General features: G+C 45.0%; 1 protein-coding gene across 50 annotated transcripts in view; it reads right to left on the bottom strand.

Annotated features, from left to right (window-relative positions):
* The window catches only part of Pum1 (pumilio RNA binding family member 1), a 127,303-nt gene extending 120,615 nt beyond the window's left edge, over positions 1–6,688 (bottom strand). For 16 of the 50 annotated variants that reach the window (XM_042271958.2, XM_076565206.1, XM_076565210.1 and 13 more), the window contains exons 1-2: positions 6,240–6,361; positions 418–791 (exon numbers count right to left, since the gene is read on the bottom strand). In XM_042271958.2, coding sequence (XP_042127892.1) covers positions 418–780 — 363 coding nt within the window. In that variant the 5' untranslated portion in view covers positions 781–791; positions 6,240–6,361. Of the gene's footprint in view, positions 1–417; positions 792–6,239 lie in introns of those variants that run through there. The other 34 variants (XM_042271956.2, XM_042271959.2, XM_042271963.2 and 31 more) reach the window with 16 other exon arrangements.
* Between the last annotated feature and the right edge of the window lie 6,110 nt (positions 6,689–12,798).

Here is a 12,798-nt window from a genome sequence, read left to right as displayed (position 1 = left end):
GTAACATCCATCAAGTTTAATTCTTCCTAGGAATTTAAGCATTCTCACATTGCTTCCAAACAGCATCTTAAAGATAAAAGTCATCCAAGCCCAATAGAAAGACTCTGCTTAAAAACCAAACAATTCTTGAAAGCATATCAATGGTGAAAACAGATATTTTGTTAGCAATATTCTTAAAAATGCATTGTGAACATTAAAACAGTCTTGAGATTTCTTTAGTGAATTTACTATATAACACCAGAATGGTAAATGACCCAGTGGCAATTACAATAACCAACCATTCTTTAAAACAAGTGACTCTTGATTACAACAAACTAAATAAGCAATCAAAGAGTTTGAGACAGTCATTGAAAGCAGACAGCCTAAGTGGACAGTGATTAGAAGAGTTTTAAAGCTGAAATAGGGAACTTTTTTTACCTGGTGTTCTGCATGAATGTTATCCCCTGTAGGCCATCGATGTTTGCTAGTATTATAGCCGCCTCCACCACTTCCTCCTCCCCCAAGCTGCTCACCATGCTGCCTCTGAAAGAAGTAGTCCACCATAGCGTCGTCCTGGGAACGGCCTGCAACTCCTATGGATCCTGGGACAGGGCTGGAGTGTGTCCCAGCTGCAAGAGCCTGATTTGCAGCTGGCTGTGGCTGCGCTTGCGACCCTGTTCCAGATGTCAAAACAACAGGCATGTTGGGATTAGCTGGTTCTTGAGGGTGATGTTTCAGGTGGGGGCTGAAAGAGTCCTGCCAAAGCACTGCTTTTCTCTTCAAGACACATGCAACGCTCATTCCACCAACACCTAAGAACAAACAGTTAACACATGTTTAATGTTTAACTCCATATACTCCAGTACAAATGCTAAACAATTCCTTCTCTTCTGCAAGACAATCATGTATATAGAACCTGTGTCTACCAAGAAGACAAGTGTCTTGTAACAGTTTCCTGAACTGAGCCTCCTTTGAAGCTGCTGGGCCTGTATGTACAGGAATAAAGGTTGCTAGCAGCAGGTACTCCAACTAGTGCTGAGTTGAGGGCACACTACTGTAACGAAGCCTTACTAAAAAGTAATGACAGAAAGACTAGAGATGTAACTCAATAACAAAGAACTTGTCTAACATGTACAAGGACCTAGATTTGAGCCTAGGACCACAAAAATAAACATATAAACAAAATAATATGGAATCAGAATGTAATCAATGACTTCCCTACTCAACTTTCTCCTTAAGCCAATTGTACTTCAGTCTTTAAATAAACAGCTTTTTTTTTTTAGGTGAAGTTTCATGTAACCCAGGCTGGCTTTGAAATTAATAGATAGCCAAAGCTGGCCATGAACTACTGATCCTACTTCCACCTCCTGGGTGCCTGGATTACAGGCAACCATTAACAGGACTGGGACCAGGAGCTTTTGAAATTATCATTAAGTTTATAGTCTGGAGGTGCAGCTCCATGGAGCAGTACAGTGCTTGCCTAGCCTGAAGAGGCCCTAGATTCAATCCCCTGGACTTCCCCCTACCCTCCAATTCAAATTCACTTCAAAAAATTTACGGCTGCAGCCGGGGTGGCACACACCTTTGATCCCAGCACTCAGGAGGCAGAGCCAGGAGGATCTCTGTGAGTTCAAAGTCAACCTGCGGTACAGAGTTCCAGGGAAGGAGCAAAGCTACACAGAGAAACCCTGTCTCCAAAAACAAAAACAAAAACAAAAACAAAAAAAAAAACAAAAAAAACCAACAAACAAAAAAAATGTACAGCTGCAATAAACATGTTAATAAACAAACAAAAGCCTATGGCTGGGGCTGGAGAGATGGCTCAGCAGTTAAGAGCACTGGCTGCTCTTCCAGAGGACCAGAGTTCAATTCCCAGCACCCATGTGGCAGCTCACACCTGTAACTCGAGTTCCAGGAGATATGACACCCTCACACAGATATACATGCAGACAAAACACTATAAAACAAAAACTTAAATTTAGAAAAAAAGCCTATGGCTTAGATTCTGTAACTTAAATGGACCCTTTAAAATATCTAACATGTTTGTGTGACAAACAAGAGTACATGCTGACCAAAATCATGAGTGTTTTTACAAGAGGAAAATCAAGACTTTTACTGGTAACTTACAAATACAAGGCAATCATGTTCATTAGTGATCAACTTAGAAACAGGACAAGACAAACCCAACTCACTTTGCTACTAAACCTCACTGTAAAAACCAGAGGCCTGTCTCACCACAGTCAGAAGGCAACAAATACATGGCAGATATTATCTCATCACAGAAACACTGAAAGGGAAGCATTAGTAGCCCTGCTTTACAAGTAAAACATTACAGAAGTTAGGAGGAGCCCAAAGCCACCATCCAGCTAGGAAGAAGCGGAGACCCCAATCTATTCTGAAACCAACCTTGGTTCCTTCTAGAATCCTAGTAAAAGTATCACTGTTATCTTTTTTTTTTTGAGACAGGGTCTCACCACGTAGAGACCTGGCTGGCCTTAAACTCACTGAGATTGCCTGTCTGGTTTCTGGGATTAAAGAAGTGGGCACCACTCCTGCATGTTCAACTCTGGAAATCCAACAAAGAAATCAAATGTTACCAGGAATCATTACTACTTAAGTCCCTCAAAACCAAATAGTTATATTTGTACACACAAGGTAACCTGGCTAACAATTAGTATACACCTGTCTGCAGCCACTAGAGTAACTTCCAAGGATATCATCACTGCTCAAAACAAGAAACCTGTTTTCTCTCTTTTTTGAAATATATATTCTTTTATGTGTGTTTTACCTTCGTGCACGAGCACCATGCACATGCAATGACTGAGAGGGCCAGAAGAGGGCATCATGTCCCCTAAAACTGGAGTCAGGGATGATTGTGAGCCACCATGTGGGTGCTGGGAACCAAGCACGTCCTCTGCAAAAACACTCCAACTTTTTGTTTTGTTTTGTTTTTTAAGACAGGGTTTCTCTGTGTAACCCTAGCTGTCCTGGAACTTGCTTTGTAGACCAGGCTGGCCTCAAACTCAGAGCGATCCACTTGCCTCTGCCTCCTGAGTGCTGGGATAAAAGGCGTGCACCATTGGGTTGGGGATTTAGCTCAGTGGTAGAGCGCTTGCCTAAGCGCAAGGCCCTGGGTTCGGTCCTCAGCTGGGGGGGGGGGGAGGCATGCACCACCATGCCCTACACACCAAGTGCTCTTGACCACTGACCCATCATCTCTCCAGCCTCCGACCATGTTCTCTCATTAGATTAATAACCTCCTCGAAAATTCTTACTACTAATTCTTGTTCTGAAGCTAGAAGTAAGTAAGAGGTTACAATGGAATCTGTTCAAAACCTAGTTTGTAATCCCAGCACTCTGGGAGAATAAGGCAGAAGAACTGCTAATAGTTTGAAGCCATCTTAGGTTACACTGTGAGTTAAAAGCCAACCAAAAACTGTAATATTCTCTAAAAAAACAAACAAACAAAAACAAGGGGGGCTAAAGACATGCTTCAGCTGTTAAGAGCACTAACTGCTCTTCCAGAGGACCCAGGTTTAGTTCCCAACATCCACATGGCAGCTCACAACTGTCTTAACACCCTTACACAGATACACATGCAAGCAAAACACCAATGCACATAAAATAAAAATTTTTAAAAAAGACAAAACCTCTACTTTGGAAATGCCTGATATAAATCAATTCTAATATCCTCCTCCAACCCCTCCCCTGCAGTTAGTTAAACCCCATCCAACAGAACCTTATACTAGAATAGTTTTAGCCTTCTAGAATAAAAGGCTGTCTAGGTTTAAGTACGAAACCAGAAAATTATAGGTGTTTCATCACCAGCCTTAGCAACATGAATACCAGCCTAATGCCTTCTCACTTGCTTCTGTAAAGACTTTATTACTCTCATACTGCATAGTACACTTTCTTCTATAAGAGAATCTCTATCAGATACTTTATGCCAGTAGATGCAAAGCCCAAGTTTTGCCACTAAACTAAAAATGTCTCAGCCAGTTTCCAAAGAAAGTCTGTCTTTCCTCCATGCCTTAGTTTTTTTTTTGGGGGGGGGGGAGCTTTCTAATCAAAATAAGAGTTATAAAGAAGGTTTCAACAAACTTCAAATCACTATGCTGACAATTCTGCATATTTAGTTACCTACCTACCAGTCAAGGCATCAGAGCCCCAATCTCCAAGAGAATTCTTAAAATAGTAAATGTCAAAAGTTACCTAAAATGAATTTCCATATTAAGAAAAGGTTGATCCCTGAAAACAATCTCATTCTAAAATATAACTGAGGGGGAGGGTCACTTACAAAAACACTCAAGCACAACAATTGGATTCTGTGAGGCTATCTGCAGGCCCTGAGACTTCCTGCTGCACCTAATGAGGAAGGCAGTTTCTCAGACAGGAGAGAACCTGCAGGAGAGAGCCCTGCCAAGTGAGAGACCGGAACACTAACGTGTCTGAGAACTCCGTAACATCTTAGGACAAGAAAACAAAACTAATAATCAGCTACCTAAGTACCAGACAACAGGAAACTGATGTTACCTTTTAGGGAACTCTGAAGCTCACTAAAAAGTTATGTACACTATCTGAAATGTGATTTTTTTTTTTTACAAACGACATATTATTTAAAAAAATAAATGTTTCAAGTAATACAATGAAGTACAAAGTCTTTCAAACTGAATAAAGACCAAGCTGTAGTTTGTTTTTACTTTTTAAATATCACTAATAGGAGTTTTCTTTAAACAAAGCAGCATGGTTTAATCTACCTCCTTTAACTAAGACGGTCAGGTTTAAAAGGTGTTTATTTTTACCACACTGAACAAACCTTTTGTGGACATAAATTTATCTTAAAACAGTTCATCACAGATCCAAACTAAACAAATCCCAACTTCAAAAAGCTGTGGCCTTGGACAAGATGAATTCAAGCGTGGAAAGGCAGAACACTTAACTCCGAGTTCAGAACCAGTATTTCCAAACGCTCAGATAAAGAATCCGCAGCCCCAGAACGTTTTGCAAAGTTATAATCAGAGAGGGGTCAAAATGTTTACTTTGTTTACTAAAACCCCAAAGGCAGCGGCTTATCCTAGCGGGAGGGCCACATTGGTAACTTTTCCACCAAAACAAAAAGCTAAAGCTACAATCCTATCTTCAGAACTAACTGGTTTTAAAAACAGAACGCCCAAAAGGCCTCATAAATCATCTTAATAATAAGAGTAATTAATGGGGTGAGCAAAATGATCAAGTGTAACGAAGCGTTATCGTAATTTGCACAATGAAAACGAACAATTCTTCAAAGTAATGGTGAGGAATAAGCCTTCTCTGATAATCAGTGTGGGAGTTCTTCAATGGGGGGGTCCTTTGGGGGAGGGGTGAACTACTCCGGAGAAAAGTTACAGGAGTGTTCCTCACTTGACGTGGGAGTGGTACTGACGAGTACAACAAATGACCCGTGTTTACCAACCACGTTCGTGAGGACTAAACTGTAGCACTGAGCAGCTACATGTTTTTCCTACTACCCAGGGCTGAAAGCCCCTTGGAGAGAAAAGCACACTAACCACCGGGAGGCTCAAAGAGGAAGAGCACCCCCCCCCCAAAAAAAAAAACACACACACACACACATACACACACACACGCTCTCACGGAAACAAAAGGCCACAAGAAACCGCAGGAGCTGAAAAAGCGATCCGAAACTTCCTGACGGCCACCTCTTCTCCAACGTGAGGCTTGCAAAATCGCCCCCTCCCCACCACGGCGGGGTCTCGCCCGTGGACCCGGGCCCACCGCCGCTTTCTCAAAGCGAGGTATTGTTCCTCCCTCGGCGCGGCCACGGAAGCTCAAAAGAAGTCGAAGGAACCCGCGGGGTAGCGCGGAATTCCCACTCCGCGGCCACAAGGGAGGACGCCGGGCTTCGCGAGCCCATCCAAAAATAAATAAATAAATAAATACAAAAGCCCAGCCGAACGGCGGCACCGGTCTCCAGGGACTCCCCGGAGCAGGGCCGAAGGGAGGCGCGGAGGCGCCGGCAGCGGCGGGGCCGGCCCCGGCCGCGGCCCGCTCCCCACCCCCTCCTCGCGGATAACAATAGGGGCCTCGCTGCCGCCTCCCAAACACGTACGAGCGGAGCGAGCGCGGAGCCCTCCGCCAGGCCCGGAGGCGTCTCTCAAGCCCTTCTCGCCCCGCCAACCGCTGCCAAACGCCAATACGGGGGGCGCATCGGCTCGCTAGGAGTCCGGAGCACGGTTTGGGGTCACCCGGGCGCGGATACTCACGGGCGGAGCGGTAGGATGAAGATGGATTCCGGCCCCCCGATCTTCGCTCGCCGGCGCTCTCGCTCCCCCTTACCTTTCACTCCGACAACATGGCGGCCCACTGGGGACTGGGCTGGCGCGGTGCATCATGGGAGCGGCGCCGGCCCCGGCTCCGGCGGTGGCAGCGGCGTGTGCGGAGCGGGCGGGCGGGCGGGCGGCTCTGGAACAGGTTGCCCGGTTGCCATGCCAACCGCAGGGCCTGCGTGAACTCGGGGAAACTCGCAGGCCACACAACTGCTGTGCCCGCCCGCAGGGACGAGCGCGCGCCGCCGCGAAGGGGACGGGGAGGAAGGCGCCGCCGGAGCGCGCGGACCGAGCGCCCGGCCCCGCCGTGTGGGGGTGGGGTGGGGGGGTGGGAGGGGGCGCCGACGCGGGGCCGCCCACGCTTGGGGGGCTTTTCGCGCAGCCCCGCCCGAGGCTGGGTTCGAACCCCTCCCAGCCTTCTGGCTCGCGGCTTTATTGTATCATCCTGCCTCCACGTCCCCTTTGTAACACACAAAAGAAAAAGGACCACAGCTCCTTAACTGAACGCCCAGGCCGATGAAGGGAAGGACCTCAACCTGATTTGCAAGATCTGGCTGGAGCACAATGGCAATACCTGGACCCTTGTTCAAAAGTGAAATTTCTTAATTTCAAGATGGAGCTGGATGGTGGTGGCGCTCACCATGCCTTTATTCTCAGCACTGGGGAAGCAGAGTCAGGTGGATCCCTGAGTTCGAGGCCAGCATGGTCTATTATAAAGCAAGTTCCAGGACACCTTGGGCTACAGAGAGAAACCCTTGGGGGGCCGGGGAGAAAGAAAGAAAAGAAAAGAAAGAAATTTCAAGATGGCACAGTAGATTAAGCTGAGACCATGAAGCCAGAGGTGTTTGCAAGCACTGACTTTTGTTTGTTTGGTTGGTTTGGTTTTGGTTTTGGTTTTTTATGATACAGGGTCTTGTTGTAGCCCTGGGTGGTCTCAAATCTGCTGAGATCCACCTGCCTCTGGCTCCAAGAACCACTCAACCTTAGTATTAGCTGTTGTATTCTGTCCAGTTGCCAGTGAGAATGAAACTGTGGCGGTTTGGTTAAAGTGACTTAAAAATCACTCATAGTTAATGACAGAATTTCATTACTTTTTGTTTTGGGAGGCATGTGTGGAGGTCAGAAAACAGTTTCTGTGAATTGCTTTTCTCACCATGTGGGGGCCAACGGATTGAACTCAGGTGTCTAGCGAGCACCTTAACCACCGAATCATCTTGGTGGCCCAAGACAGTCTTATCACAGACTCAAGATGGGTTTAAAGCAGCCGGGCGGTGGTGGCACACGCCTTTGATCGCCTTTGATCTCTTTGAGGCAGAGGCAGGAGGATCTCTGTGAGTTCGAGGCCAGCTTGGTCTACAGAGTGAGATCCAGGACAGACTCCAAAAGTTACACAGAGAAACCTTGTCTCGAAAAACCAAAATAAAAAAAAAAAAATTAAAAAAAAAAAAAAAAACCTTGAGCAAACAACAATACTCTAAAAGACCAGAAGATATTGGGAAGAGAAACCCTTCTGGATAAAGGAGAAAAATGATTATTATAATTATGAATAAAAAAATCAACAGATCATAAAGAAAGCAGAGCTTAGGAGCAGAAACCTGTGATCCCAGCACTTGGAAGGTTGAGGCGGAAGGACTGGCATGATATGGAGGGCTGTCTGGGTTACGTAACAAGTGCCAAGCCAGCGGAGGACCAAACCCCAGATTTCACCCATGCTAAACAGGCCCCCCACGCACCAATGACCTACACTCAAGACTAAGGTGTCTCACTTCTGAATAAGATTTGAGAGTTAAACTGACATACAAAGTATCATGTATACAGAACTAGTAGTGAATAAATGTAGCTTGTTTCGTACAGGACTTGTAGTAATTGCTCGATAAACATATTACGTGCAAGAATTTAACAGCTGCTTTCACTCCAGTCCTCAAATTCCCTTTTTATGTCTTTTTGTTTGGGGAGTTGCTTTTTCTAGACAGGGTTTCTCTGTGTAGTCCTGGCTGTCCTGGAACTCACTCTGTAGATCATGCTGGCCTCACACACAGAGATCTGCCTGCCTCTGCCTCCTCTGCCTCCCTAGCACTGGGATTAAAGTTGTGTGCCACCACTGCCCAGTTCCTTTTTCTTTTTTGAGAAAGGGTGTCAAATAGCCCAGGCTGGCCTCTAACCCACTATGTAGCTGAGGATTACCTTTAACCCTTGAGTATACTTCTATAACCTTCCTACTTCTGCTATTATAGACATGTACAACCATGCCCAATTTATGCAGTGCTGAATACCAAACTCAGAACTTTGTGCATGTGAGGCAACATGCTACCACCAACTGAGCTACATCCCCAGGTCTCAACGTTCAAACTCAAGAACATGCTGTATGCAGAGAGCCAGCTTGAAGCTAGACCTGAAATTACTTAACCTTCATTTTCTCTACTGCTAAAACAAGGACTTAATATAACAATACTTCATGAAATCAATTAGATAATGCATTTAGCCCCATCAGGCCAGGTTCCTGAGCACTACTAAATAGCCATACTAAGAAAATACACAAACCTGGCAGTGATGGAACACACCTTTAATCCCAGCACTTGGGAGGCAGAGGCAGGCAGATCTCTGTGAGGACAGCCTGATCTACAGAGAGAATTCCAGTACAGCCAGGGCTACACAGAGAAACCCTGTCTCGAAAAACCAAAATTAAACAAAAAACAAAAGGAAGAAAGAAAGAAAATACACAGGAGGAAGAAAGATGGCAAATACAGAAAAATTACACCTTTCAGTTTCTTACGAGACTGTAGGCTCCATGCTTCCATCCTGAAATCCATAGGTAATTCTTTAGTTTTAACTTCAGCTTTCGTTACTCATTTAGTGAGATTCTAATGTCAGGTTAGCCATAGTCAGGAGATTCTTATCAACTATTTACCATGTGCTTTCCTGAGATTTTTGTATTGATTACTTAACTTAAAATTTCCAGCCTAGTGGTGGTGTCGGTGCATGCCTTTAATCCCAGCACTCGGGAGGCAGAGCCAGGTGGATCTCTGTGAGTTTGAGGCTGGCCTGATCTACAGAGAAATCTCCAGGACAGCCAGGGCTACACAGAGAAACCCTCTCTCAAAAAAAACAAAAAAAAAAACAAGCAAACAAAACTTCCAAACAAAAACAAAACTGTCAGACTATAAAACAGTAATTCATAGAAGTTATCAATATTACTGTTTTAAAATGAGAAAATATAAACTGGGTGGTGGTGGGGCATGTCTTTAATCAACTCAGGAGACAGAGGTAGGCAGATCTCTGAGTTTGAGACCAGCCTGCACTACATAGAGTTCCAGGCTGCCAAGGCTATATAGTAAGACCCGTTCTCAGAAAGAAAGAAAAAAATCTAATCAAGCTGACCTGGGAAGAGAATAAAGGTGGATTTAAGAAGGGTTTTTTTTTTTTTTCCGTTGTTTTGTTTTGTTAAGATTTATTTATTTATTTATTTATTTATTTATTATGTATACAGTATTCTGCCTGCATGTGTCCCTGCAGGCCAAAAGAGGGCACTAGATCTCATTACAAGTGGTTGTGAGCCACCATGTGGTTGCTGAGAATTGAACTCAGGACCTCTGGAAGAATAGCCGGTGCTCTTAACCACTGAGCCATCTCTCCAGCACTTTGAGAAGGGTTTTATTTTGAGTTTTTTGTATACATGTGTATTAGGGATATAACCTGGAGGTGGAGTTACAAGCAGGTGTAAACTGCCTGATGTGGGTGCTAGGAATTGAACTCTGGTTTGCTTCAAGAACAAAACATGTTCTTAACCACTGAGCCATCAGCCCCAGAAGGGTATGTTTAATCTAATCAGCAGAAATGTGTCATAACCTAATCAAAGAAAAACCAAAAGAAACTTCTAGTGAGAATCATTCAAGAAAACCTTGGGAAGCTAGGCAATGGTGGCACAGGCCTTTAATCCCAGCACTTGGGAGGCAGAGGAAAAAAACAGAAAGAAAGAAGGAAAGAAAATCTTGGAAGCTGGGTATGGTAGCAAAAGCCTGTGACCCCAGCACTTGAGAGACAAAGGCAAGAGGATCATGAATTCCAAGATAGCCAGGTTTCATAAGAAGACCAAAAGGATGCTGGGTGGTGGTGGCACATGCCTTTGATCCCAGCACTCGGGAGGCAGAGGTAGGCGGATCTTTGTGAGTTCAAGGCCAGCCTGGGCTACAGAGTGAGTTCCAGGACAGGTGCAAAGCTACACAGAGAACCCTGTCTCCAGAAACCAAAAAAGAAGAAGAGGAGGAGGAGGAAGAACAAGAACAAGAAGACCGAAAGGGAAAGATAGATAGATGGACAGACAGACAGACAGACCTTTCAAATAGGCCTCTGCTTTCATGAGGCAGGACAGTTTTCAAAGTGTGGGCAGGGGCAACCTGGTTGTCCACAGAGACTCCAGAGACACTTTCATTCTCTCCTGTAATATTCCTGGCTGATGACAGTTTCTAAAAAGTGGTGTTTGGCTGGGCAGTAGATCACGCCTTTAATCCCAGCACTCAGAAAGCAGAGGCAGATTGATATCTATGATTTGAGGCCAGCCTGGTCTACAGAGCAAGTTCCAGGACAGCCAGGACTGTTTCACAGAAAAATACCTGTGGGGGGAGGGGTTTGGGAAGGGGGGGAGTGGTGTTTTTAAGCACTGTAAAGATTCTCAGGCAGCTTTTATGTCTCCTAATTTTCTGAAAGGTCATTTTGTTATCAACATTGTTTTCCAACTGTGTTACGCTTGGCCACATATTTATCTCAGACTCTCCCTCCAATGGCGTCCATTGTTTCCATTGCTACACTGTTGCCATTTTCAGCAGTCACTTCCTTTCCTTGTGATCTCAGAAGAGTAATCTCTCTCACCCCCAACCCCCACATCCACCAACTGCACCTAGGCACCAGGATCTAAGCAGTCCTTCAACTGAGGGAAAACTAAAAAGTGGGGACAGGGGACTGTTGTGGAATATTACTCTAACTAGGTAAAGATGTGTTACGTTTGTTTATGCTACATTTGTGTATTTATGTAAAGATCTGTTGCTGTTTTACCTTGCCTGCCTAAGACACCTGACTAGTCTAATAAAAGACTAAGTGGCCAACGTTAGCTGGGCAGGAGAGGGATAGATGGGGCTGGTGGGCAGAGAGAATAAGTAGAAGGAGAAATGTAGGCTCAAGATGAGAGAAAGGCAAAGAGAATGAAGAAGAAAGGTTTAAAAAAAACCTGAGGCAACACATAGATGAGGAGAAACAGGTTAATTTAAAAGAGCTAGTGGAGCAAGCATAAGATAAGGCCATGCATTCATAACTAATACTAAGTCTCCATGTCATGATTTGAAAGCTGGTTGGTGACCCAAAAGAAAGCCTGCTACAGGAGACACATCAAACGCTCTGTTTGACAGAATCGGAAAGCTAAGGAGGACGTGAGAATTACTGAGCCAAGGTCTGGGAAAGCCGAGTGAGGAACTGACAGGGAAGCCTCCCATTTGAAGTACTTCCGGGGGAGGATTTTCGTGATAGACAACGGAGAGGGAGAGAGGTGTGGGGTTCCTTTCTGTTTGGCGTTTAATTTGTTTTTGCTGTGCTTTGGTTATTTAGGTTTTTGTTTTGCTTCGCAGTGAGGGGATTGGGCCTGCTCGTTTATTGAGTTTTGAGACGGTTTCATAATGTAGCCCTGGTTTGCCTGGAACTCACTATGTGGACTAGGCTAGCTCTGCCGTGCACTCATTTTCTTGCTTCTGCCTCCCAAGGGCTGCAATTATGAGTGTGAGCCGTCAGCCTTGCTAGAAAATACCTTGAAGGAAAACAATGTGAGGTCTACTTTTGCTTGGTTTTTATTACAATGTATTCCTTAATCATTAAAGCGGTCTTTTTACAGCTCCGTAGTCAAAACACTGAAACTAGCAGGTATGGTGGTGCTCGCCTTTCAACCCAGAGCTCTGGAGACAGAGGCAGGAGGATCTCTGGAAGTTCAAAGCCAATCTAACAGAGCTAGTTCCAGGACAGACAGAGATACTTAATAGAGAGTCCCTGTCTTTTTGGTTTTTTTTTTTTTTTTGGTTTTTCGAGACAGGGTTTCTCTGTGCAGTTTTGCGCCTTTCCTGGAACTCACTTGGTAGACCAGGCTGGCCTCGAACTCACAAGAGATCCTCCTGCCTCTGCCTCCCGAGTGCTGGGATTAAAGGCGTGCGCCACCACCGCCCGGCCTTTTTGGTTTTTTTTTAAGATTTATTTATTTTTTATGTGCATTGGTGTTTTGCCTGTATGTATGTCTGTGTGAGGGTAGGTGCCAAATCCCCTGGATTACAGACAGTTGTGAGCTGCAATGAGGGTGCTGGGAACTGAACCCACATCCTCTGGAAAGGCAGCCAGAGCTCTTAACCACTGAGCCATCTCTCCAGCACCCCCCTCCTCTTTTTTTTTTTTTTTTCTTCTTCTGAGACTAGTGTTTCTCTATGCAGCCCTAACTGTCCTGTAACTTTCTCTGTAGACCAGGCTG

Source organism: Peromyscus maniculatus, chromosome 2, assembly GCF_049852395.1.
Source record: "Peromyscus maniculatus bairdii isolate BWxNUB_F1_BW_parent chromosome 2, HU_Pman_BW_mat_3.1, whole genome shotgun sequence".
Taxonomy (NCBI): Eukaryota; Metazoa; Chordata; class Mammalia; order Rodentia; family Cricetidae; genus Peromyscus; species Peromyscus maniculatus.
This window is presented reverse-complemented; position numbering and strand designations above follow the sequence as displayed.